General features: G+C 60.2%; 1 protein-coding gene across 10 annotated transcripts; it reads right to left on the reverse strand.

Moving 5' to 3' along the window:
• Nucleotides 1-26,292, reverse strand: WIZ (WIZ zinc finger). 10 transcript variants are annotated; one of them, XM_045492340.1, is made up of 13 exons: nt 26,113-26,292; nt 24,450-24,713; nt 19,438-19,510; nt 15,486-17,623; nt 13,960-14,283; nt 9,593-9,763; nt 8,184-8,687; nt 6,712-7,110; nt 5,571-6,122; nt 3,936-4,463; nt 3,314-3,733; nt 2,837-3,032; nt 1-1,808 (listed from the first exon to the last, which is right to left on the reverse strand). In XM_045492340.1, exons 2-13 carry the CDS (start codon nt 24,652-24,654, stop codon nt 1,649-1,651), a joined length of 5,670 nt encoding a protein of 1,889 aa, XP_045348296.1. In that variant the 5' UTR covers nt 24,655-24,713; nt 26,113-26,292; the 3' UTR covers nt 1-1,648. The 10 variants fall into 10 exon arrangements, with proteins under 10 accessions (XP_045348296.1, XP_045348297.1, XP_045348298.1 ...); XM_045492341.1 differs by lacking the exon at nt 26,113-26,292 and adding an exon at nt 25,478-25,610; XM_045492342.1 differs by lacking the exon at nt 9,593-9,763 and having other exon boundaries at nt 26,113-26,268.
• Nucleotides 26,293-27,158: the final 866 nt, after the last annotated feature.

Genomic DNA, 27,158 nt, shown 5'->3' on the forward strand with positions numbered 1-27,158 from the left:
GAGCAGCCAACAAAATCTCTTAAAATCTCAGAAATGTTCAATAAACATTTGCAGAGCGAGAAAATAAATAACATCACGAAGGAGCCAGCAGCTCCCTTCTCCCCTCGTGTGATTCGGGTTCAGGGTGCATGTGTCTCCAGGCAAGTCACATGTCTTGAAGGCAGGCTGGTCCCAGCTCTCTGAAGGCTGCCAGCAACTGTGGGCTTCTCCCTCCCCTGGCAGGTCCCCCACGCCCTCACTGGACCGCTCCTGCCCTTGGAGGGCCCTCCAGCTTCATTGCTTCTCTCCATCCTGGCTCCCTTCCTAGACCAGCTGCCCAGAGCCTTGGTTCCTCTCCTCTGCTCACAGGAGCCGCTTTGCCAGCCAGCCAGCCAGCCAGCCAGCCAGCCGGCCAGAGCCCCTCACCAACCATGCCACTGAGGGCCAACAGCTGGGAACCTGGGCTCATCCCCAGCTGGGTCTGGTCAGCTTGGCGGCCAACAGGAAAACCCAGGGCCTCCGGGAGCTCTAGGGGGAGGTGGCTCGATCCCAGCCCCGGCTGCCAGACGATGCCAGCCTGTCCACTTGACAGAAAAACACACGCTGGCCGCCTGCCCCGGGGTGTTTCCAGAAGAGAAATTTAATCTAATTTACATACTTCTAGGTACATCGATAACCAAAATGTGGCCACTGAAAAAAGTTAAAAGATCAATCAGCTCCCGGTCTCTAGCTGGCCCAGGATTGCAAAATAAAAAGATCCACGTTCCTTATTCTCTACACAAAACGCGTTTTTAAAAAAGTGAAAGGTCTAGGGAGCTATACATAGAAAGCAACAGTGAAAAGGAGGAGGGGAGTGGGGGTGGGGGAGGAGAGTCCCATCCCCACCCCCTCCTGGGCCCCAGAGCCCCCCAAGGCTCTGGGGGGCCTTGACATGGCAGGAGGCAGCTGTCAGCTCTGAGCTCTTCCAGGCTGGGAAGGCCCCTCTGGGGGGGTGGGGGGCGGCCAACAAGGATTTCCGTGGCATCATGGGCTCAGTGGGGGGGCTCCCAGGCCCCAGGAGGCCCTCAGAGGGAGCGTGCCTTCCCCTGAGCAAGCACCGTGGCATGATGTGGTCGTTTGACTCAGGATCTGGGGGGCTAGGGCAAATCCTGGGTCTCACGAGGTGCGTGCGTGCGTGCACGTGTGCCTGTGTGTGCGTGCATGTATGTATGTGTGTGTCTGTGTCTGTGTCTGCGTGTGCGTGTGTGAGAGGATATTCACAGGGGCAAGAGGGAACCAGGGCAGGGGTCTTTGGGGTCTTTGCAAATGGCCACGGATGGCGAACATAGCCCCGCCTGGCTGCCAGATGCGGGGGAGCGCTGGCCTTCCTCCCCTTGACCAGATCAGCTGCCACCACAAGAGACCTGGCCTCTGCCCCTGCTGGACCAGGTGGGCGTGGGCTGAAGGAAGATGCGCTGTGTGTGGCCCCAGAGCCCTCGGGCTGGGGGAAGGGCCACTAGCTGGCTCCTGGCGCCCCGGCTGTAGTGTGCCCGGCCCCCAAGGGGTGCCGGTTTGAGGTTTTGGCTTGCTCCTTTGGAAACGGAAAAGAAAGAGGGAGGACAGGGTGGAACAGACGGAGGAGAAAGAGAAGACAGAGGTGGCACGAGAGGGAATTTGGAATGCTTCTGTGTCAGGGCGCCTCTGCCGCCGCTGTCTGTGCCTGCGGGGCCCGGGGTTCCTCGGGTGGGGGGTCCGCTTTGGAGAAATTCATCTCCAGGATGTGCCGCTGTAAGTGCCGCACCCACTCCTCCTGGATGGAGAGGGGCCCCTGGAACTCCACATCACAGAACCTGTGGGGGAACAGAGGGGAGGCCGAAGTGCAGCCCAGCCCACGTGCCCGGGCGTCAGGCACACCCGCCACGGCTCGCTGTGCACGGTGCAGGCCCAGGGCTTCAGGGAAGGGGCCCTTCATGGACGGCTTCCTCTACCCACCCCTGGATGATGGCAGGGTCCCCTACAGACCCGCATCATCTCTAGGCTCAGGGAGGTCTGCTGGCTCTGATACTGGGAAAGGGCCATCGGGCTTCCATGGCCCCTCTGCCGTCTGACTGAAACACATGAGCTGAGAGGACAGAGACCCCAGAGCAGCAGACCCTGCCCTGCCAGGCCCCAAGACAGAAGGATGGCAGCTGGGGAAAGGGGGTCAGGCACTAACTCACACCCACCCTGCTCGGGCACCCACCTCCCCAACTCCTTATGCCTGAGGTCCCATGGGAGGCCTCTCAGAACAGGGGCCCAGGACCTGAGCCTGTGATGCCATAGACTTGGGTTCGAATCTTACTTCTGACTTGGCCTATGTGGCCTGAGGCCACCTTAAGTGTCAGACCCAGTTTCCTGGCTTCTGATGGATGCCTAGACTTTGATAAAAATGAACTAAGACCTTCATTTGTCTTAATCAGACAAGCACTTGTCGAGTGCTTACCATGTGGCAGGCATAGTTCACGTGTTTCATAAATACTCAACTGTTTAAACTTCATGACAAATCTATTAGGTAGGTCTGTTGTCAACCCCATTATATACATGGGAGCATTGAGGTTTGGAGCAGGAAGCCCTTGCCCAAGGCCACTACGCTGATTAGGTGTCAGAGCCAGTTCTGGAAACCAGGTCTCGTTGGCTACAAACCTCAGGGACCCAGCCTAATGCTCTGAGGTGACGCTCTCTGTTAAGAATCCCTTAGCCTGGGTCCAGCCATGCTCTGAGGCAGTCCTTAAAGCTACATCTCCTGACTGCCACCAACCCCTGTGCTGTTCAGAGGTTCTGGGTGACTAAGCCCCAGGTGGGTGGTCTTTCTTCCCCGCCGCCCCAGGGGGCCACGTACCTGCACTTGAGGGTGTAGATGTTGCCAACAAACTTGACCAGTGATGTCTGGGGGGGCCGGGGTACCAGGGAGGGGACCGGCCGGACCCGGGGTGGGGGTTGCCGCACCTCCTCCAGCTTCTGCTGTAGATCATTGGCCTCTTCACCCCCCCGGACCGCAGAGGCATCTGGAGGGCGGGCTTGTCGGCGCTCAAATTCTGAGGCAGGGAAAGGTACGGGGAGGGACAAGACATAAGCCAGAGGGCAAGAGCCCCGGGAAGGCAGGTTCCTGCCTTCAACAAGCATGGTGTGAAGGCGGTGGGGAACTGTAGGACAGGACAGGACAGTTGGTCACTGGATGCTGCCTGGGCCTGGGGGAGGATTGGGGAGGGGGGAAGAGTTGGGATGGTGGCCAGATGGGTGAACGGGTGGAGCAACTGGGGAAGTGACTAAGGGCAGGTGCCCCTCGCCCTCGAAACCCCCTCCCACCAGCACTCACTGTTGATGTTCTGCCGCTGGTGCTCCTCAGCCTTCACAGTGCCTGGCGGGCTGGCTGCCAGAGGCCGCTCACCACTGTCAGCTGCCCGTCCAGCCTCAGGCCCTGGCTCACCCCCAGCACTGCGGCCCACCACAGCCAGGCCCCCGGGTGCCAGCCCTAGGGGCGGCCGCTTGTCACTGTCGCGGCCGTGGCCAGCACTGCGGAACTTCTTGGTGAACGGGCGGCCGCCCTGGATGTAGCTGCGGTAGGCCCCCACCTTCTGGGGCCGGTGCTTGATCCACTCGCTCAGTGTCTCAATGGGTGAGCCGTTTACACACCACTCGGTCACGCCAAACTGCCGCAGGTGCGCCCGCGCGTGGCTGGCCAGGGCCTTGCGGTTTTCGAAGTAAAGGCCACACAGCTCACAGCAGGCCTCGGTGGCTGCAGGCAGAGGGGGTGCTGCTGAGCCCCAGCCCAAAGACAACCAGGGTGCCCAGAAGGCCCTGCCCAGGTCAGGAGTCAGTCCCACCTCCCACCGGGGCCTCGCCATGGGCCCCTGCCGGGGGTCAGTGTGTGCACAGCACTGCTGGGCCCTGTGGGCCCCGGCAGGTGCCCTCCCAGGACCCTGCCACTGGCTGCTTACAGGAATGGGAAGTCTTCTCGTGGAGGGTCTTTGCCTTGAAGGGCAGTTCAGTCTGGATGTAGGTCTTGGCCTTGACCTCTGCTGGGAGGAGGCGGTCCTCCTGCAGGGGCCGCTTGGCTGCCACTGAGCCCAGGTAGCCAGTGGCTGTGGCCTTGGCACCGGTGATGGGCGCCAAGCTGAGCTCTCGAGGAACTTGGGCCGGCCCAGCTCCTGGTTTGCCTGGGCGGCCAGCCATTGGCGCCAGCGGCAGGGGGGCCTGCACAGGCCCTGGAGCAGCCGTGGGGGGCCCGTCCTCAGCCAAGGCGGGGGCCAGGTCTCCAGCAGGCGGCTCTTTCTTGATGAGGCACGGTTTGGACTTCTTCTTGAGGATCTCCCGCAGCGTGTCGATGGGCGAGCCGTTGACAGACCACTCGGTCACGCCCATCTGCCGCAGGTGGGAGCGCGCATGGCTCGACAGGCCCTTGCGGTTCTCGAAGAACTCACCGCAGAACTCACAGCGGATGTCACGTACAGGCTCTGCCCGGGACGCTGCAGGGGGTCCAGGGTGGGGGGAAGGGGAGGAGAAGGAGGGGGCGGCTGCGGCGGGAAGCCTCCAAGCTCAAGGCTAGTGTTAACTGTCCCGTCCATACAGCCCCAGACCCAAATGACCCACTCCCTCATCCACTTCCAGGGGCCCCTGTGTACATCCAGCCCTTCTGCCTGCTCTGTCACCTCAAATCCTAGCTGGCTTCAAGATGATCCCCTGTGACATCATGAAGCAGTGAGAGAAGCGCTTCGTTGATCCTCGGCTCAGAGGCCAGCTTGGCTGTGACCCCCTTAATGTTACGCGGGGCTACGCTGGGCAAACCACTTCCCCTCTGAGCCTCAGTTTCCTCCTTTGCAAAATGCAGATGGAAACTTCCACCTTGAGGGAGCAGTTCAAAGCACATGGCACACAGCTGGTAATGAAATGCACAGAAGCACTAAGAGAGAGAGGCCTGGGCCATTCTCACCTGCTCAGTACATGACTCAGCCAACTGGAGCAGAAAGAACACGGTGACATGCACAGTATGACTACTATATACATACCAGGCACCGTGCTGGGTGCTTTATACCACTTTGGAAGCATACAGAGCTTGGACCATGCTTATCTTCATTTCCAGAAAGAAGACACTTGCCCAAGGTCACATATTGCTAGACTGCTGAGCGCTTAACTTGAACCTGACTCCGAATGTCAAGCACTTAGCAACCAGGAATGTCAGAAAGACTGTTCAGATGCCCACTCAGAGTGCCTAGACTCCTGCCGGTGGAAGACACCACGAACTGACCCCTGTCATCTTTCTCCCCAGGAATCTGGTTGGCAGACACTACCAATCAACTAAAGATGGCCCCAGAGATAAAAATCTTTTTGCCATCATCGAATGGCACAATTCTGCTTCCCCAGAGTGGATGAAAGAGCGTCAAGAAACAGCTCAGCTGGGATCTGCACAGCAAGAATGCACAGCTAACCCCTTGTCCTCCAGACCTGTGTATCCTCCCTTCTATTTCTACCGTGAGTGCTTTGGGTACCCATGAAGTGCTGGGATGAGGGTGGGGAGGGGGCCCAGGGAGACCCCTCTACCTGTTTTCACTGCCCTGCCCCAGGGTCACACTTACACAGGTTCAGGGGGGCCATGTCTTCCCGCGGTGCCGCCCAGGGACCCTCGGATGGGTGAGGCTCCCCATGAAGGGCCCCTGGCAGCATCTCCCGTTTGATCTCCACCCGCATTTGTTCAGGCTTCAGCTTCTTGGGCAGGGAGGGTGCGGCCAGGCCTGGGAACATCTTCCGGGCCGTGGGAGGAGGAGAGGCAGTAGGTGAGTGGCCCAGGGGGCTGCCTGGTGGCGGTGGCAACTTCTTGGCCAGGGGTGAGAGGTGAAGGTCTGCGGGGCTGCGGGCTTCCAGCGAGCTGCCAGGACCTCCACTGCCTATCACCTTGGCCAGGGCTTTCGGGCTGGGCCCTGGTGGGTTAGGGGGGCCACCAGGCCGGGACTGGGTCCGTCTCTTGAGGATCTCCCGTAGTGTGTCAATGGGCGAGCCGTTGACATACCACTCGGTCACGCCCATCTGCCGCAGGTGGGAACGCGCGTGACTCGACAGGCCCTTGCGGTTCTCGAAGAACTCACCGCAGAACTCACAGCGGATGTCTCGAGCTGGCTCTGGGCCCGAGGCTGCAGCAGGAGAAAGGAGTAATTAGCATCGTGGGCACCATCAGCACCGTCGCCTGTGGGTCTCCTGGTCGGCTGGGCATGGGCAGCAGCACGCCCACAGGCTGGGGTGGTGGTGGAGGGAAGGTGCAAGCGAGGGAACTGAGCGGGGTGGGGGCCAGACACTCAGCAGGAGCGAGGGGAGGCTCCAGAGAGCGCATGGGCCCTCGGTCCTGGCAGAGAAGGATGGAACTAAGACTCCACGGCTCTGCGGGTCCCAACAAGGACAGGGGGCAAGAGGGCAGGAAGTAGCAGCCTAAGTGCCAAATGCCATCCAGACCAGGGGCAACCACGGGCACTTTCCACACCAAAAGGTAGCACCCCACCCTTGGCCTTCATTCTCAGGGAAGGTCACAGGCACGGAGGTCAAAGGCCAGGAGAAAAGGCCTAGCAGCCAACTGCCAGCAAGATCTCTGGGCAGAACCAGCCCACTGCCAAGGGCCCCTGTCTACTCCCTGCCCCAGCAGGAAAGGAGTAGGGAGGGGGCTGCGACCCCCCCGGGAGGGGCTCCAGGGCCCGCAGGGAGGAGGGAGCGGCTGAAGCGAGAACCTACAGAGGTTGAGAGGAGACGGCTCCACATCAGAGGCCCAGAAAATGCCGGCGGCTGCGGCGGCCGAGAGGTCCTGCTTCCCCCAGGGGCTGGCCGTACCCGCGGCCTTCAGCTTGGCCTTCTTGGCCGGCGGTGGGGGGGGGAGCAAGGAGAGGGCCGCAGAGGTGGGAGGAGGCCGCCCCAGCTGGGCCAGGGTGCCGCGCCCGGGTGGGAGGCGGATCTGGACGCCGTCCCTCCTGATGAGCCCGTGGAGCACGTCTATGGGGGATCCCTTGGCGTCCGGGTCGCTGACGCCCAGGTGGCGCAGGTGGGCGCGGGCGTGGCTGGACAGGCCCTTGCGGGTCTCAAACCAGGCACCGCACAGCTGGCAGTCCAGCTCTCTGCCCCCGTCACTATCTAAAGCTGCGGAGACAAAACACAGGGGGGGGGTTCACGGCCGCCACCTTGGCCGGCCCTGGGGGACTGAGGCAAGAAGACCTGGTGTGATTCAAGGCTGCCCAGGCCATTCGGGGTCCAAGACTTGTGCCGCAGATTTATTTTAAGAGGTTTTGGGAAACAGAAAGTCCTGTTCCCTGCCTAGCCCTTTGGCATCAAGGTGAGTGTGGAGAGCTTAAGAACATGGGGCGGAGAGGCGTGGCCAAATTCCAGTGGTACAATCTGATGCTCCCAGGCCCTCTTCCCTGGGACCCCAGCTTTGGGAGCTGTATGGGTGCAAAGCAGGGGCCCCACCCAGCTGCCAAGCATCATACAGCAAAGGGCAGACCTGCTCAGGGCCTTGCTCCTGAAAGCACAGCAGACAATGGAAGCAGCTTCATCAGAACATGAGGTGCCAACTGGGGTGCCCTGTTGGGCAGGGGGCTAGACCCTGGGCTCACCCTCAGACTCAAACACCAATGTGTGGGAAGGCCTGACTTCCTAAGGGACATCACACTAAACCTGCTCACTGCACCTGGGGTGGGGGTGGGGGTCGGGGTGAGGGTGGGGTCTTCCCAAACCCTACTTTGCCAAGCCCACAGGTAGCCCAGGAGGTGTGGCTCCACCTATGGGCACAGTTGAGGTGCCTTTGCACATGACAGCCAGGAAGATGTGAAGACAGGACCGACTACAGGACCACCTGCCTGCCTATAGGACCCAAGATCCCCCTCCTGGGAAGCCAGGCCCACAGGAGTTCTGGTTGCTTTCACTGCCCCAACCCTCAGGCTCAGAGGAGGTCAAGAGTGTCCCTGAGTGGCAAGGGTGACCCTGACAGGCTCAGCAGCCACAGTCAGGCCTCCAGGGGGAGGAACAGCAAAGTAAAGTGGGAGGCAGATGATAATATGCTGCATGGCCAGCCCAACAGGAGACACAGCGCACTGACCAAAATTCTGACCCAATGGACCCAGGACGTAGGAGCTGCAGTCCCCATCGTCCCCACCCTGGGCTCTGCAGCCCTCCCGGTGCCAGGACCTCCCTCAGCTCCCAGGACCCGCACTCACTGAGGTTCAGGGGCCCTTCGTCCTCAGACTGGGGCCACTGTGCCTTTGGGGAGGCTGGCCGGGGGCTCAGGGACAGCTGGGGGCTCTTGTCCTCAGGATTCTTGGGCGTAGGGGAGCCCGCCAGGGCCAGTGGTGCCTTCTTGAGGAGTGGGGAGTTGGGTGGGTGGGCCAAGCCTTTGGTGGAGAAGCCGGGTGGTGACTTGATGGCCTTGTTGACAGCAGGAGCATCCAAGGGTTTGGCCAGGGCAAGCAGGCCAGGCCGGGGAGCCCCAGCTACCACCTCCTTCGGTGAGTTGGACTTCTTGGACAGGCCTGGGGGCAACCCAAGGGGTGTGTCAGGCAGGCCCTTTTGTTTCACGAGCTCGTAGAGGAGGTCAATGGGGGCACCGCTGCTCTCCGATTCGGCCACCCCCAGCTGCCGCAGGTGGGAGCGCGCGTGGCTGGACAGGCCCTTGCGTGTCTCAAAGCAGGCACCGCAGACCTCGCAGGTGGTCAGGCTCTGGGCTGGAGGGCGAGATGAAGGCCACGAGAGCTGGCTGTGAGGCCCCTTGAGCCCTGCCCTCCCACTTCTCCCCCCCACCAAGGACCCCACTCACCCAGGCTCCCCGCAAGCCTCCCTGATCCTTAAATGACCCTAATAAGGCAGGAATCAGCCTGTCCAGTTTGCAAATAAGGAAACTGAGTCTCAGAGAGGGAAGAGTTGTGACCAAGGGCACACAGCAGGAGACAGAGCCCTCCATGGTCCAGCCAATGGAACGCCTTTCAGATATCCAACATACCAGGGTGTCCTGGCAACAGGTGTTCACACAAATGCTGACCTGCCAGCCACACGGTTTCCAGAGCTGTCCCAGCCAGCCTCTGCAGCTCAACTCATGCCCCAGACACTGGGTTAGAGACCCCAGCCACAGTCCCTGCGGTGCCCTGCACCCTCTTCTGCAGAGCCCTTCCTTATCCCTGCCTGTCTCCTTCTCTGCCTCCCTGCTCCCCAACTTCAATGACTCCAAGGACAGGCGCCAGGTCTGTTCTGCTCCTCTCACATCCCTGGGGTCCGGCACAGTGCCTGTTACCACTCAATAATGATCTGAATGTCAACACACAGATGAGAAAATACCATGCAAAAGATCACACAGCTAACCAGGGCCAAAGTCAGCAAATGAACTGGGTCTGAGTGTGAGCTCATGAAAACCATGCTCTTTCCTCGGATGTCCCTCCCTTGCCCAGTGAGGGTACAGCTCAAGGCCATGCATGCCCAGGGCAACAGAAGCTCGAGAGAAGACAGCTAGATCTCTCCTCAGTGTCTTGAAGTGAAGAGAAAGCTGTTGACCCCGCACTAACCCCCAGACCCGAGAGTTCCCTATGAGTGTGACCAGCCTGACCAGCACCCCCACCTTGCCACCTGGGCCACTCACCCTTGAGATCTGGCAGTTCCTGCTTGCTGCCATGAGGAACCTCTGCAGCCACTTTGCTGCTCAGCCGATTGGCCACCTGCTCCAAGGGCCCAGGGACAGGCAGGCTCTTCTTGGGGAGTGGGGGGGAGCCCAAGTCCATGGCCACCATTGTGTTTTCCTCAGAACCCAAGCCTGTGAGGTTAGGAAGACAGGCTCAGCCCAGGCTGGGTGCGAGCTGTCTACCCCCGTATCACTGAGAGTGGCGGCATGGAGCCTTCTTCCTCATCCTCGGCAGCTGCTCTCACCCTGGGAGGCGACTCACCCCATGAAAACAGGGGCTCCATCCATAACCCCCAGCACCAGTAAGACCCAGGGATGTCAAGGCTGCCCACTGACAGCAGGGACTAGGAGCAGCTTCCACACACCGGCACACAGACTGGTTGGGCAACACAGCGTAAGCAGAGACTCCCGTCCTAGGAGATCTGACAACAAATCTCTCTGGGCAGAACGTGTGCGGGGGAGCATGTCAGTCTTGGGGGCAGGTAGGTGGCAGTCAGAAGGGGAATCCAGTAAGAGAAGGCCAGGGTCAGAGGCCAGAGAAGCAACACAGAGGTGAGAAGCCAAGGACAGGAAGGAGGCTCCTCCAGAGGAGGCTCCCAGGACTTGGGAATCTGCACCAGACAAGACAGCTGGGGCTGCCGAGACAACTCAGGGCTCGGAAGTAGTCTACTTATCACAAGCTGAGGCCTAAGTGGGGGAAGGTGAGAATGGGGAGCCTCCACCAGCAGGGATCTGAATACGGACAGGAAAAGTGGGAATCACAGAACTTTGTGGGAAGTTTCCGGGACGTCCGGCCGGCCAGGAAGCTTCCCTGAATGAGCTGTGTATCAGAAGACGGAGAGGAAGGTATGTTTTCGTGGTCTAGTTTTTCAGAGAAGGGGGCCCGAGTGGCCCGCTGAGCCCCAGGTTTAGCGTTCAGGGCATGGAGACAGCTCTGAGGATGAAGGAACTGTGTGTCAGATGGGGCTTTGAAGTCGTTCAGTGCTCTGAGCAGGAAGCCACGCAGGTCCCCTGCTCAGTCTGAGTCCTACGGAAGCAAGGAGAAGGCAGGCAGGGGAGGCCACCGGGGTACGGGACACCGAGGACTTTGTCAGAGTCGCCGGGTGGAGTGGGCGCGTCTGTCAGATAGTGTAGGGACCGTGTCTGAAGTGACTTGGAGTGGGTTTCCGCGCCGGAGGGACCGAGACTGAGGCGAGGGGCGCTCCCGGGGCTCCAAGGGGGACAGAGGACATCTGTCAGACGGGGCGAGGGTCCCACGGAGCGGCGGCGGAGAGTGTTTCTGAAGCCCGGGACACTGCGAGCTCCGACAGGAGGCCCGGGGCCCGCGCGACCGGAGGGCCTGGGGGGGGAGGGGGAGTCCCGCAGACTGGAAGGCGGGCATCGGGGGCGGCGGCAGGGGGCGGGCGGAACGCCGACTTTGCCCTCCCCGTACCCTCCCCGGCGCGGGCTCTTACCCGGCGCGGGCGCCGGCCCGGGCCCCGGCTCCGGCTCGGCCTTGGGCCCGTCCCGCGGCGGCGGCGGCGGCGGCGGGGGCGGGGGCGGCGGCGGCGGCGCGGGGAGGGCCGCGGGGCCCGGGCTCGGGGGGCTGGGCGGGGGCGCCCCAGCGGGCGCGCGCTCCCGGGCGCCCCCCGCGCGCGGCCCCGCCGCCGCCTTGCTCTCCGCTTTTGTCACTCGGCACTGGGCGGTGGAGGCGGCCATCTTGGCTCCGGCGCACGCGGGGCGGCCGCCCCAGGCGGGAGCAGCCGAGCGCCGAGCGCCGAGCGCCTCCGCCGAGCCCGCTCCGTTCCGCCCCGCCCCTCGGGGCGCACCCAGTGTGGCCGGCCGAGCGCCGAGCGCCGCGAGCGAAACACTTGTCCCGGGCCCAGCGGGCCAGCGGGGGGGATGGGGCCGGACCCTCAGGGAGCCGCCTGCACACCGGCTCGCGGAAGCACACAAGCCGCGCTCGGCGCGGCTGCCAACTGCACCCCTGGCCTGGACGGGCTGGGACACTCTTCCCCAACCCTGGACATTCCTAAGGCTAGAATGGGAATCCTCGGGCCACGAGCATTTGCCTTAACAGCATTCAGGCTCCTGGAGCCCCGACGCCTGGAGCTAGAAAACTGCGCCGGGACCCTGTTCCTTTCCCTATCCTGGAAGACTGCCCTCCGTGTCGGAGATCCTGGAAGACACCTGATCCCAACTACGAGGATCCCACAACATCATCCTGGTATCCAAATGTCCCCGCCCCAGCCCCTCCGGCGCCGTCCCGCAATCCTACGGAACTCCCCACACGACCGCCGGCACCTCATTCCAGGCACAACCTGCTTCTCCCCAACACCAAACCGATCGCCCCTAGCTGGTCCCTGACAGCTGGGTGGGGCCAGAATCTGACCGTTGTCCCGCCCCCAACCTGGCACCCGCCCCCTACGGCTCACTTAGGTGGGAGATGCTTCTAAGAACAACTGTGCAGGGCAGAGCGGGTGCCAGGACCTAGCCTTAACCTTGGGCATCCTTCCTCAAGGCAAGACTTCCAGGATCTTCTGAATCACTCATTAACAGCCCTCCTGCTCACCAGGTGTTAACTGGAAGACTGATCAGGGCCTCCCCTCCTACGGACAAGGCTAGGGCAGTACCAGACTGAATCCTGGCACCCCAATGGCTTGGCCGGATCCATCAGCACATAACTAGGGACTGGCACATTGGTCTTCTCGTAGAAACAAGTTGACCAAAGCTGAACCTGACTGCTGAGCACATGCTACCATCCCTGGGTGGCCTGACCCAGGTACCAAGTAAGGAGAGTGAGCCTGACATTCAGGCCTCTACCCGAGTGACAGAAAAAGAAGGCAGCAGGGCTGGAACTTACAAACTACCTCCTGTGCCTCCCAGTCAACCTCAGAGCCAGCTCCACTTCTCAGCCACCCCTGAGAAACCACAAACCTAGCCAGGGGTGTGAGCTGAATGCCTGGGGGCAGCCTTCAGCAGAGGCAAGAAGCCTGAGGTCACATCCCTCCAGTCTCTTTTGAAACTGTGACCTCCACCAACCACTATGCCCTTTCTGTGCCTTAGTCTCCTTATCCAAGGAGGAGAGGGGCTTTGACAGTGCCACCCTCCACTTTGCAGACCCTCAGGTCTCCTTCGCCAGTAAGGGGGCTTACAGATGAGTCTAGTGGAGGTCAGAGTACAGATCTAGGTAGGATCCTGGAAGCTGCAGGTAGGAGAAACAGAAGGAAACTCAGCCCCAAGCAGCCCCTGGACAGTTCCCCCTGTTCAGGGACCTCCTGCATTCCCCAGAGCCCACCTATTCCTCACTGCCCAGTTCTCTGCTTTGAGATTCAGTAAGGGCTCCCACAAAGTCAGCCTTTGCAAGGCTGGGGCCTTCACCTTTCTGCCCCCTCAGTGGTGCCCATTCCCAGGCTCCTTCACCAAAATATTACTTCTGGATTTCCCAAGCCATCCTCCCCTGGAGAGACCACCGAACATGGTTCAGAAGTCTCACTCTGTTGCTTTGTGGCTGTGTGGCAAAGCAGAGGACCCACAGTCTCTTTCTCCGTAAAACCAGAACACAACAATCCTTAGCTGCACTGAATTGTTTTGAGGCATAAGTACGATGAAACTTTAGTATACACAAGCACTCAAGTTACGGGAGGGGTTATAAATGCTGCCAGACAAAGTAGGCACCAACAAAAATCTAGAATGTGGACTCTAGATCTGCAGTGTCTGAGCGAATTGCAACTAACCTTGCACTAGCCACATTTCAAGTGCTCAACAGCCATAGGTGGCCAGTGGTGGCCTATAGAACACGTATCTAGAGAACCTTTCCATCTCAGAAAGTTCTATCGGAAAGCACTGCTCTAGATATAAGACGTTTTTAAGACCAAGAATGGTAGAGCCTGACTTGTCTAGGGTTTCAAATCCCAGCTCTGCCACTTCTGTGTGTCCCTGGGCAAATTAATGAATTTCGTTGTGCCTCAGTTTCCTTATCTGTAAAATGGGGATTATAATAACACCAGCCTTATATCATTGTTGTCAGGATATAAATAAGTTTGTGTTTGTAAAGTAGAACCTATCTGGTTCCTAGTAAGAGCTGAATAAGCGTGCATTAAAGTCACTGTCAGGCAGGGCAGGGACTAACTGGGTCCGGAAGCAGCCCTGGCCCAGCCCCTGAGTAAAAGAGAAATAACCCCTACATGGCAGGGCAGTTGTGAGGACAGTTGTCAACATACTTTGAAAAGTGACTTGAAACCCTCCCAGGAAAGCAGAGTGGCTGACCCCCTCTACCCCCACCCCCATCTCTCTGGACCCCTGAGGAGGGTCAGGGCCCCAACCCCCTCTGCACCCTCTCCCCTTACCATCTCCGTAGGCTGGCCCAGGGTCCTCAGCCCAGGTGGGTGGAAAGGGCACTGCAAGAGGTAAGCGGGGCCGGCGGGAGGTCAGGAAGCCGCTAGGCGACCCCCCAGGCTCGCAGCCCAGGGGGCTGGGGGGCCGCTCAGCAGCCGAGGTGGCCAGCAGCTCTTGCAGGATGTTGATGGGTGACACGGTGAGCTCCCAGTTAGTGATGCCAAAGTCACGCAGGTGGGCCCGGGCATGGCTGGAGAGGCCGGCCCGGGTGTCGAAGCCAGCCCCACAGAAGTCACAGCGCATCAGGCTGAAGGTGCCTGGGTCGAAGTTAGCCACTGTGGAGGGAGAGAGGACATGGGCTGCCTGGAGGGGTGACTCTCTGGCCCCAGCCATCCCCGTTCCCAGGGGTTCTCACCCTCCACCCTCCACCCTCCACAGATCACACAGCCAGTGCCATCCCTGACCCGGGACACCTCCCTTTCCCATTCACACTCCTGCCTATGTGAGCTCACACATCCTCCCGCAACTCCTGCTCCAAGAAGCCTTATGTGCCTGGCCTTCCAGATTTCCCCCTACTTAGCTCTCGCATCAGGGGCTCCACCCTCAGAAACTTCTCTAGTTGTGGATTTGCAATCTTTTGGGTGAACGTTTGATTAAGAGCCTTCTCGTGTCTACAGTACATGCCTATTTTTGCTCCCTGTCACTCCAGTGCTGTCAGTTAAATCTTTGTTGAATGAAGAAATGGCCAAATGGATGGGATCCCCTCCCCTGGGAGTCTGCTTGCCCCCCCCCCCCACCCAACCGCAACAGCCCCAGGCAGAGTCAGGGACCTCCTCTCAGCTTCCCCAGCCCCTGGCTTTCCCCATCACAGCCCTGGTCACTCACCACCATAACTGCCTGGTTTTGTGGCTGTCTGCCCCCTGACCCTGACCCCCAGTGTACGCGCACACATGCACGCATGCGCACACACGCTCTCAAACACCACACCAGCACCTCCCCCAAGTGGGATCCACGTTCGCCAGCGTCAGAAGCACCCAGGGCAATCCTGTTGGAGACAGATCTCCAGAATCAGAACCCTGGTCCTGGGAATCTGCATAGCTCACAGGCTGCCCTGGGGTTTCTGAGGCCGGCCAGGGTCCCACACTCCTATTACTGGGCCGGGAACTCCAAGAGAGCAGGGACTGCTATTTCCTTCCCTGCTGTGCCCCCAAATGCCCGGAACAGAGGGGACCTCTCTCAATAAATATTCGCTGAGTGAAGACATTAGTGAAATGCCCTGCCTGGGGCTGCCTCCTCTGCCCATACTCCTTCCTCCAGCTGCTGGAAGGGCCAGGGCATCGGGGCGTCCCCACACCTCCACCGATGCAGTGGCCTTTGCCGCGGCTCCCAGTCTTCCAGAAGGGGAGGCCCTGACTTCCCCCTGCTTGGCGCTATGGGAGGACTTAGAGTGAGGGTTGCTCGGTTCAGAGCTCAGCTGCCCAGCTGCACGTCTCGCGGGCCTCGGAGGGAGGTGGGTGCCAGAGCGAAGCCGCCCTACCTTTTTTCTTCTTCTTCTGGAAGGAGAACCTGCGCTCAATGGCCTTCACCTCCTCGGCAGAGATGAAATGCCGCACATTGTAGCTGACGCCCACACGGTTCAGGTGGCCCCGGACGTGGTTGGCCAAGCCGATACCGTTGTGGAAGCGATCCGGGCAGTAGGGGCACTTCCGCTCCTCATGCTTCAGTGCCACCGCCGGGTCCCCATCCAAGAGCGCGTCCAGCCCCAGCGGGCTGCCCAGTGGCGCGTCCAGCAGCAAGAAGTCCAGGGGGTGAGTGCCCCCCAGCCCCAGCTCCTCGGGCTGCAGCCGTGGGGGCACCCGGGTTGCTGCAGCCATGACCTGTGGCCCCAGCTTTGCCACCAGCACAACGGGCACCATCCCTCGGAGCTGCTGCCGCTGTGCCCGAGAGGCCTCAGCTGCCCTCAGAGCTTTTCGGAAAGTCCGCTTCAGGTCCAGGGCCAGCTGTGGGATGAGGCCAGGGGAAGCTAGGGGTGGAAAGACCCCATTTTCAGGGGAAAAGTCCATTTCCGAGGCCAGCGGTATGTCTTCCTCCTCCTCTTCGCTCCAAGGGTGTCTCCGGTCCCCCAGCTGGCCTGGGAGCCCCTGCGGGTGGACCACGCTCTTGTTTCTACCGGGATGTAAGGAGTAGGGGGCAGATGCGAGAGGTGAGGGGAAGGCTGGCCTTCCCAGGGGCCTCTGATCTGAGCCGCGCAGAAGTGGCTTTGACAGTGGGAAATCCCTCATGCCTAGCTGCTGGCAGCCTGGGCCAAAGGCCAGGCTGGGGTCATATCCAGCAGGGTTCTCCTGCCACGTGGGGGCCAAGAGCGGCTCAGGTTTGCCAAAGTAGTCCTCGGCAGCATCAGGGAAGCGGGCATATGCCTCCTGGCTGGTGCCCGGCTGGCTGGCAGGGTCCTCCTCAAAAGCCTCGGCATCCTCCTCCCAGTGGGGGTGGGCATGCGCGAGCCTCATGTGCTCCCTGAGCAGGCTCTCGCTGGGCGCGGGGAAGCCACAGAAAACGCAGCCACTGAGCCCCGAGGAGCCTCGGTAGGGTCGATAGGCGAGGGCGGTGGCATCAGGGCCCGGGCTGCCGGCCCTGCTGCCGCCCCCAAAGGGCTCCCTGGCGGGCTGGCCCGGGAGCTCACGCACGTGCAGCTTGGCATGCTGCACAAAGGCCTTGGAGGAATTGGTGCCAAAGACGCACTTGGGGCACTGCAGCCGTGCCTCCCGGCCCTCATCGCCCGGGACCTGCTTCAGTTTCTGGATCTCTTCGATGATCTTCTCCCGGGAGGCCTGGTGCAGCTGGCGGTGCTGCTCCAGGGCGCTGGGGTCCGCAAAGGCCCAGCCACACTCTCCACAGGCCAGCGGGGCCAAGTCGGAGGGGGGCTCCTGGCCCGGGGCTCGGCGGTGCTGGCTCATGTGCTCCAGAAGGTGCTCCTTCTGCTTAAAGTAGATGCTGCACTCGATGCACGGGAACACAGCCGGCTCCTCGTCCTCGTCCTCATCTGGGCTGGCCACCCCCTTGGCCACCTCCTCCAGCAGCTCGCACAGGTAGGGTCCCGTCCGGACCGGGGCCAGCAGTGGCTGCAGCCGCTCCACGGACGCCTCCGAGTTCACTGTCCAGGTCTGCGTGGCCACCTCCGAGGCTGACCTGGGCAGGCCCCAGTCGGATGGCTGGGCCAGCCCTTCAAGGTCCGCCAGGTGCTCCCTAGTGTCCACCACCGTCACATCCAATGACTTAGCGCTATCTTCCACCGGCACGAGCACTGTCCTGAAGGAGGTGAGGGGCAGGGGCTGGGGTGGCAGGTCCCGGTGCAGCCCTGCATCCTGGGGTGGGGCCTGCTCATCTGTGTCCCGGAGCCAGTCGAACCTGGGGTGGCCCCGGGGGGCCTTCTCCAAGAGCTTCGGTTCACCCTGATGGTGCAAGAACCTTCTAGAGCCCTCGAGCTCAATGTGGGGTTTCATGGTTCTCACAATGACCGAGTCCTCGAACCTCTGCTCAGATGTGAGGCCCTCCCTGGCTTCCTGGACCAGGGGGTGCTCCCAGGTCCCCTGGCCATCAGGGGGGCCAGGGAAGTGGCCCAGGAGGTGGGGTGGTGGGGAGCCCGGCTGGAAGTCCAGGCTGCCTCCATCCCAGCAACTGCAAGGAAGTGCCAATTGGGACAGGTTAGCCATGGGACTCAGTCTCCCTTCCTTGGGCAGGGGAAGGGATCCTCGTAGGCTCTGAGACAAGCCCCAGAGACCCAGCCCAAGGGCAACCTCAGAGGGGCCGGGAACATGGAGGTGAGGGTGGGGAGGTATGGGGAGTGCGGGTGGCGCATCCAGAGCTGTTAGACCAGAAAACACATCCAGCTCCCAGGCTGCACCTGTCTATATAGCCCAGCCCCATTGCATGGTGGGAGAGTGTACAGGGTCTATCAGGGGTCACACCAGGGTCACAAGGCATGTCCTCAAGTCTGGTGGCACAGTCAACTCTCATCTGTCCCCCAGGAGGGCCCAAGGCTCTGATCTGTGCCCCCAAACTGGGGTGATTTAGTTCATCTAGTCTCACCTCTCCAGCAAATTTGGTGCAACTCTGTGGCGTAAACAACTCAAGGGAATGCACTTTTCCCCTGCAGCTCCCTTCCAGGAAGGGTGGAGTCAGGAATGGTGGAAGGATCCTGATCAGCCTCTAGCCCCAAGGACCCTGGCCTTCTTTGGTGGAAGGGGGAAGGCAAAGCAACCTCACCAGGCCTCAGTTTTCCAATCCTACAAATGGGGACAAGTCCCAAAAACCAGGAGCCTTATGCAGCACCTAAGGAGCTTTCTCGTATCCATAATCAAAGGAAAGTTTACATGAGGTATGTGCTCATTTAAATAATCACAGCTGTGGGGCGCCTGGGTGGCTTGGTTGGTTAAGCACCAGACTTTGGCTGAGGTCATGATCTTGCAGTTGGTGGGTTCAAGCCCCGTGTCAGACTCTGTGCTGACAGCTCAGAGCCTGGAGCCTGGAGCCTGCTTTGGATTCTGTTTCTCCCTCTCTCTCTCTGCCCCTCCCCCACTCACGCTCCATCTCTCTCTGTCTCTCAAAAATGAATAAATGTTAAAAAAAAAAAAAATTTGTTGTAAACAATCACAGCTACGATCCTTCAAATGGGGGCCTTGACCCCGTGAAGTGTAAGGAGAGGAGGACACAGCTCAGTGCTGGGGGGAATGCTTCGCTTCACCAGACGCCTGGCTCCTGGTGAGCCCACAGCCAACATGGGTTCTTCTTATCACTGTCCCTGATAAATCTCCCTTCATTTTCAGGACCCTGCCTCCAAGAGGGGCTATCGATCGTGTCCACCAAACAGGTGAACACATGGCTCCGCCAAGAGGCTGAGCGGAAAGCAGGGGGTCACCTCTCTCAGCCCCATCGGTGACATGTGATACTAACAGTACCATCCCCCCAGGGCCATGGCAAAGATTCAGTGGCTGTGCCAAAGCTATCATTTAACCCGGTACAACTATTATTTGCATATTAGCACCCACCAAGACTTAATACAGGGTCCCTGCTGTCACCACTGCTGTCACTTCCTGCTCCTGTCCCACCTCCCTTGGGTCCTCAAGGCCAGCTTGTGAGATGCATCTTAGGGACTCTATTTTGCAGATGGGGAAACTGAGGCTTAGAGAGGCCTGGCATCAGGCTAAGGGCCACCTGGCAGAGACAGGACTCCCAGGGTCTAACCTTCAGGCTCCTGTCCCTCTGGCCCTGCTCCTGGCAGGGATAATGAGAGTTGACTGTCTGTGTTCATCCCAGTCTTCCCCACCCCCTGCACACGCCCAGGGGCTTGTCTGCGGGGAGCCACCTCCTCCTGCCTGGCCTCCTGATTCCCTCCTTTCCCCTTCTCACTCCCCAGGGGGCTTCTTTTGGGCCTAGGCACATCCTGCTTGCCCCCCTGCCCTCCCTGACGTCAGGGCCAGCGTGGCACTCACCAGCTGCTGATCCGATGGGTGGCGGAGGTGGCACGGGGGAGGGCTTCGCTGAGGCCGGGATGGGGCTGCCCGTCTGCAACAGAGAGGGGAGACCCTGAGGGGCTGGGGTCCCCCTGGCCGGGGTCCTTCACAACACCCCAGCTCCGGGAGCCCTGCCGGGCACCTCGGAAGGGCCTAGCCGGCTCCCCACCCCTCTCCCCTGAGAGGCCTTTGGCCTCTGCACTCCTGAGCCTTGAAAGGGGTTTCTTTGGAAGAGTCTCTTGGGGGACCCACGGGGTGTCCTGCCTTTAACCCTCCTCTCTTTGCCCCCACCCAGCAACCAGGGTGATTTTTAAAAATCACACCCTGGTTAAAACTCACCTGACCTCTCATCATACCTATAATAAAAGCCAGATTCCCAACCACTACCTGCAAAGCCCTGAGAGGTCGGACCTCCACAGCAGGTCTCTCCAGCCTCAGCTCCCTGTCTTTGACCTTCACTCACTCTGTCCTGACTCCTCTTGAGGCTTCAAGCTCACCCAACCCTTTCTGGCCCCAGGGCCTTTGCATTGGCTATTTCCTCTGTCTGGAGAGTCCTTCCCTGGCCACTGACCAAAGTGAGCCCCTATGACTTTCTCTCTTGTCTCCTGTTTCATTTCTGTCTTTGAACTCTCTGAAATTGCCTTGTTCCACTATGGATGACTGCTTTCCCCGAGTCCCTGCAAACAGGTAAGCTCCCCCTGAGGGCAGGGACTTTTTCAGCCTCCTTCACTGCCGCATCCCAGTGCCTGGCACACAGCAAGTGTGCAACCAATACTTGCCAGTTGATGAGTGAGGAGCCCTAAGCCCGAGCTGCAAAGGGCCTATCCCTGCCTCCCAGGCCCCCTTCCAGGCCTCAGTCCTAGAATCAAATCCCCTCCTGGGACCCCTTACACAGATAGAGCCAACTCTCCATTATCCGCCTGTGGAGCCAACGCCTGGAGCGACCACAGGAATCCTGGCCTGTGCCTCCTCTGCCCGCCGCACTCGCCTGACGTGGGTGAACGTGCCAGTTGGGGTGCAGGCCAATTGCCTGGGCCAAGGTTAACACACGGGGGAACTTGTGCCCCGTCCAGAGCCTGACAGATGCAATTGCTGGATTAACTTCAATTGGAGGATGGTCCAGGGCTAGCTCTTTGTCTGATCCCCCACGGTTCAATTTGCCCAGGAAATTGAGAGCTGACAGGAGCCAAAGAATTAAAAGTGCCATCAGGGATGATGTGGGGAATCAGAAAGTTGTGGTCACTGGCTGAGGGTCTTTCTGCTGAGCCTGAGAAAAGGGCTGTGACTGTCACATGGCCTCTGGAAGGGGAGGGTGGTGATGGGGGTACATAAATTTGCATTTCTAGAGCAGTTTCTCAACTTCAGCACTATCCGCGTGTAGGGTCGGATGATTCTCTGTGTGGTGTAGGACACTGAGCGGCATCCCTGGCCTCTCCCCCCCGGGTGCCAGGAGCACCACCCACCCCCCCGGCCCCCAGCCCCTGGCCCTGCCATCACGACAACCAAAAATGTCTACAGACATTGCAAAAGGCCCCTTGCAGGCAGAACCGCCCCCATTTGAGGACCCCTAGAGTAGACGGATGGGGAGCAGGGCCAGACCAGGGTTACATTCGACTGCAGGGGCCAGTGTCAGGGCGGAAGGATGAGGTGCATGTTGAAGGTGTGAGGGTTGGGAAAGCAAGGCCTGGACCAGCCAAGGGACAGAGATCTCAAAAAATGGGGTCTCTTGAGAACACAGGAGTCATAAATGTGAGCTACTCAGGGGAGGGCAAGCAATTCAGTGGCACCAAGCCCCCGCACAGCCTAGAGGTGCAGGTCTGAGGGTGCGGGCATCCTGCTTCTGAGATTCTGGGACCCCAGCTCTGGAGATTCTGGGCGTCCCAGATTCGTTGATTCTGTGATTGGCGTTGTCTAAGGATTCCATGAGCCAGGGGGCTGTGTTGGCCTCTTTGAGCAGCTCCAGCGAGGCTCCTATTTTTAGTGGCAGCATTTTGGAGGAAGCAGGCCAAGCAGGGCCCCGTGTCCAAGACACCTGGGGGCTGGGGGGCTTGCCCAGAGGCCTCCATGGCCAGAGGGGATCCAGAAGTCCCTACAGGTCGGACGAGGTGCCCAGATGCAGCCCTTGGCAGTGGCCATGCCAAGGGGCCCTCATGGACTCCTGCTATCTTGGGGGTCCCCAAGAGGGTTTGAAAATGAGAGAAGGAAAATGAGAAGGGTGTCCATTTGCAGCTTGAACCCCAAGCCAGGCAGCTTGGCAGAGTGACCATGAATCTAGACTTTGGAGGCAGACAGATCCAAGTTCAAGGCCCAGTGGTGACTGAAGGGCACACCTTTCCCACCTGTTTCCTCCTCTGTATAAAGGGAACAGCTACCACCCATCTCGCAGGGCCAGCGACGGATGCCAAGAAGATCACACAGTACATGCTCCATCCGGAGAGGCGGCGGTGGGAGGAAGGAAGGGCTGTGAGGGTGCCTGGGACGGGGGTCGGGGTTGGCTTGGAGGTATCCCAGGTTGGAAGCTGGAGGCTGGACCCAGAGCTCACTCCATGCTCTGATTTCCTCCCCAGCCTGGGGCCCCACGCAAGGGCAGAAATAGTATGTCGTTCATTCCCTGGCCCCCGGTCCCAATGCCAGGCACGCACCAGACTCCCATCAATCCTTGTGGACCATCTCAGCCCCCTAAGCCTTGGCTGCACCCAGGAGGCCGAGGAGAGAGAGGCCAAACATCAGGCGGGGGCTGCAAGGAGGCTGTGGGGGCTCCAAGTCAATAGGCATAATGGAGGACAGAGAAGGCAGTGGACGCATACGTGTGCAGACAGAGAAGTTTGGAAGTAGCCACTCCAGGGGTACCTTTGGGGGGCTCCAAGGGCAGGGGCAGGGTGAGGGAAGGCCCAGGCTTCAGGGTGGAACAGCAGCCCCAGAGGCTGTTCCTATTTATAGACATCACAAGACTCCTAGGGCAGGTGCCCAAGCCAGGAAGGGGGGTCGAGCAGGCTGAGAGGACAGCAGGGGAGGCGCTGCATCCCAAGCCCAGGCCCTCATCTAACCTCCAGGCTGTGACGCCCGCCCCCCCCCCCCCAACCAAGTCAAGCCACCCCTGCCCCAAGCCCCCATCCACTCAAGGACATCATTTAGGGTGGGCCTGGCCCCCTTTGGCAGCCACATCCCCCTCCTCTCCAGGGACATGCACTGGAGCCTGGCTGATTCCCTGGAGGGAGGGAGGACGCACCTACCTACTTACCTTCCCCCTCTCTTGCCAGACCTGGGGCTTCTGCCAGGTAGAGAACTGACCAGCTCCTCAGAAGCAGAGAGGATTCTGGGACCCCAGACCCTGTTTCCCTGGAGCTCTCATAAAATCAAGGTCTCAGGCCTGCCCTGGCCAGTTACATGCCGTGGAACATGGCTCTCCTTCTGTCTGGGCCTTGGTTATGAATGATCTAGAGGAGGGGATTGCTAAGGTTCCCTGAGCTGTGATACTCTGCCCTCAGTCTCACCCTGTCCCCTGCTGTGTAACACCTTCAGTAGCTACCCATTACTTCCATGCCATTGCATATGTGGAGCCTGATGCCTAGATGGCCCCTGCCTGTCTGCTCCTCATCCAGGACTCCTGGATGGCCCCCAGGCTGGGCCTCACCCACTGTAGCCACAGCAACTATGTCATAACACCTGGTAGCTGGTTTGTCTCCCAGCCAGATGGCAGGGTTCATGAGTGTGAGGTTGCTGTATGTGTGTGGCCCCAAGAAGGTGCTCAGTAAATATCTGAATATCATGAGTATTGCTAAGGGTGAGCTGGGGGCAGGTCCAGGATGCCTTGACACAGCGTGGTGGTTAAAGACCAGGGCTGTCAAGCCAGGTTACTGCCAGCTGTGGGATCATGGGCAACTAATTTAACCCCTCAGGGTCTAAGACTCCCCACCTCGAACATGGGATGATAATAATTGAGGCTACCCCACAGGAATCTTTTAAGAATGACATGAGATGATCACATAAAGGGCTTGGCATGTAGGAAACTCCTAATGAGGTACCCGGAGGTTCCTGGAAACCAAGGCCTGTAGGGCAGGCCAAGGAGATGAAGGGAGACATCTGGTGCATCAGCCTGCACTGCCCCCATCACTCTGCTGCTCCTGCCTGGTCCTTGAACACACCAGGCTCCACCTCACCACAGGACCTTTGCGCCTGCTGTTTCCCCCACCTGGCTTGTCCTTCCCACCATTCTTTCAATGCTCCATTCAAATTCCACCCACTCAGGGAGGTTTCCCAGGTCCTCCGGGCATGATCCTAGCACTCTATGTAAAACCTTTACGGCACCTGTTACTACCTGCCCTCACGTTATTTATATAGTTGCTTATTGCCTGTCGCTAGGATGTCAGGCCTCTTGTAGGAAGGGAGTTTTGCCTCTTTTGTTCATGGCTGTATCCCCAGCACCTAGAAAACATCCTGACACCATAGTAGTTGCTGAGTATTTAATGAATGAATAACAAATCTGGAGGTGGGGACAGTATGAGACCCCCTTCTGCTGGGTAAACTGAGGCACAAAGGGGCAGCTGGTGTCCCCGACTAGCCAGTCTCTCCCCGGCCACTAGAGGGCACAAGCTGTTTTAACCTGTGGCTCAGGAGCAGGACTCACCGACAGTGTAGCAAGAGGGAGCTGGGACAGACTGATGGGACTGGGGTTCACCTGGGGAACAAGTGGGCTGCTCAGGGTGCTAAGCTGTGCACTTGTATCCAATTAACGAGCTCAGAAGAGGGAACCAGGCCGACCCGAGTTCAAGCCCCAGCTCCTTGCCACCCCCTGTGGGGGGAGGGCATTCATCAGGTCTGTTTTCACAACCATAAAATGGGAAAATAAGCAGAGCACAAAGAGAAGGCTCCGGACCCAAGCAGAATCAGAATCCCATCCCAACCCCTGCTGGGCTGGGTGACCTAGCCCTCTCTGAACCTCAGGGACCAGGCTGGATGCTCCCCCAGGGCCGCAGGGCCCACTCTCTTACCAGAAATGACACTTCTGCCATCCAGAATGTCTCGGGGTCCCTCCTTGGTGACAGGCAGGTAATGGGTGGACCGGAAGATGCCACCTTCCCCCTCAGCAGCTTCGGCCCCACCTTCGATGTCTTCCCTCGGTGCTGGGCCTGGCAGTCTCTCGGGGCCACGAGGACGATCTGGGGCGGCCAGGCCGCCTGCCAGGGGCCCATCCATGGATGCTGTCTGCCTGGCTCCACTCAATTGCTGGTCTGGCTCAGCAAGGCATTGTAAGTCTGGGGGCAGAGAGACAGGTGCTCAGGAGAGGTGAGAAAGGGATGCTGCCTTAGTTTCTCCTCCCTCGAAGTTCCAGTCCTCACCCTTGCTACTCAGTGCCTCAGTTTCCCTCCCAGCCCAGGAGAGCTAAGTAAATGGTGCTGAGGCCCTGTCCATATGCATTGTAACCCAGATGGCCCCTATCTTCCGTATGACTCAGTCTCCCCACGGGTAACTCCTCTTTACACAGCTCCTGCTCTGTGCTGCCTCAGTTTACCCCATTTTTCACACATGCAAATTCATGGACCTTGTTTTCTTCCAGCATTCATCCTATCGCTTCTCCCAGATGCCTCCTCTCACTCATGCTCTACTGCACTTTCCCCAATTGTGCCCTCACTTCCATGTACATGCAGACCCTCTGTCCCTGCTTTAGCATGGATCCCAGCCACTTCTACACTCTGATCCTATACATTATCTCAAGTGCTCCCATCATTACCTCTGCACTTTTCCCACACTCTGACCCCTATCCTCGAAGGACCTTAGGGTTCTCCAGCATTAACCCTTCTCCCTCACCCACAGCCTTAAGTGACCCCAGCATTAACCCCTTCTCTTCTCCCCAACACTCCCTCATGCATACCCAGCCTGGGCTTCTTCATCCCACCCTCCCAAGATTTCTCTAGTCTGCGGACAAAAACGACGGATGGGGCTCCTGGTCCAGAAATGAGGACCCTGGGGAGGCCGAGTGTGTGAGGGGGTGGGTGCTGTCCTCTCCACCTATAAATACCTTCAAGGTAACGGCGGAAAGTGAAGGGCAGGAATGAGGCGCCCTCCCCAGGGAGATGGTGGGGAGGCCGGGCCCAGGCAACCGGGGCGGGGCCCGGGCTCCAGGCCTGGCTGCAGGCGCTGCCCTCGGGGGCCTGGGGGCTCCCAGGGGGCCAGTCCGTGGCCTGGCAGTCGTGGCGGGGGTCCCTACCCAGGCCCAGAGGAAGCACCTGCGGGTGCCCACCGGGTGGGCACTGCCCGCGGGGAACAGGCGGGACCGCAACTTCGGAGCACTTTGGCAGCGTGGGAAGGGGCCTCCCGCCTGGACGCCCCCCGGGGGTCGCAGGGGTGGGGGCGGCGCCGCGCCAGCGCACCCCTCGTTGGGTCAGGGTCCGGGAGACGCTCCCTCCGCCCGTGCACTTCGGGGCGGGAGACCCCGTGGGACGCGCCGAGGTGGGGGGGGGGACACCTGCCCCAAGACCCCCGCTCCTCCCCCCCACCGGAACGGCCCCGCCCCCGACCAGGCCCCGCCCCTGCAGGCCCCGCCCCCGCCCCCCGCCCCGGGGGGTCCCGCCTGTCCCGGCCCGGCCCTGGCCTCCCCCTCCCCGCTCCGGCTCCGCCCCGCCCGCGGGCTCCCCAGGCCGGGCCGGGCCTCACCGGGGAGGCGGCGCCGCCGGCCAGGCGCCGGGGTTCGAAGCTTCCCTCCTCGGTGCGGCCGTCGCTGCCGCTACCGCCGCTGCCGCTCCCGGTGCCGGTGCCGCGGCCTCCGCAGCCGCCGCCGCCTCCACCGCTCGGGGGACATTGTCCCTTTAAATCGCTCCCCCCGCCGCCCCGCCCCCCCGGCGCGCCGCCGTGACCTCAGCGCGACAGCCCCGCCGCGCCGCCATGATGGGGAGGTCCAGGCCCCCCCTTCCCCCCCCCCCGTGCCGCCCGGGGGGGGGGGGGCGGTCAGCGGGCGCGCCGCCATGTTGGGAGTGGCCAGGCGGGTCACACTTAAAGGGCCCGCGCGGCCTGAGAGTCCAGGGAGAGGGTCTGTTTCCATGACAACACACTTGTCCCCCTGCCCCCAATAGCTTCTCATCACCCTACTGGTTCTTCCAATGCTAGGCCTGCTAATAGCAGCAGAAGAGTGAGGAGGGGGCAGAGAAGTTCCCCCATGAGTCATTTATAGGTCACTGAGAACTCCACCCAGCCAATCCTTATCCTTCAGTCCCTTGCCCCCAGTCAGCTACCTTCCAACCACAAGCCTTCTCCCTCCTTTCCCATTATCCACGCTGGACTTCAGCGCCTCCATGCCCCTAGAGCTGCCCTAGGTCCCCAATATTAAGCCCCTTTTCTCCATCCAACCCCAAGGATCACAGCCTCTAGAACTACCCCGTTGTGAATACATAAGAAGTCTGTGGCCTTCTCCCATCCACCACCTATCCACTGGTTCAACCACCCATTCATCTCCCCACTCATTCATCCACACACTCAACCAATCAAGCACTCATCTATCCATTCAATCAACTAACCACCTATCCACCCATCCATCTAAACACCCACTCAAACCACCCATTCCACTTCCCATCTACCCCCTCATCCATCCACCACTCAACCAACATCTGGTCCTGTGAGCCAGCTAGCCACCCACCTGAATCCCCACAACCCATCTGAACACCCACTGAGTCCACCCATCCACATCCCATCTACCTGCCCAGCCG

This window comes from Leopardus geoffroyi, chromosome A2 (assembly GCF_018350155.1).
Source record: "Leopardus geoffroyi isolate Oge1 chromosome A2, O.geoffroyi_Oge1_pat1.0, whole genome shotgun sequence".
In the NCBI taxonomy this organism is placed as follows: domain Eukaryota; kingdom Metazoa; phylum Chordata; class Mammalia; order Carnivora; family Felidae; genus Leopardus; species Leopardus geoffroyi.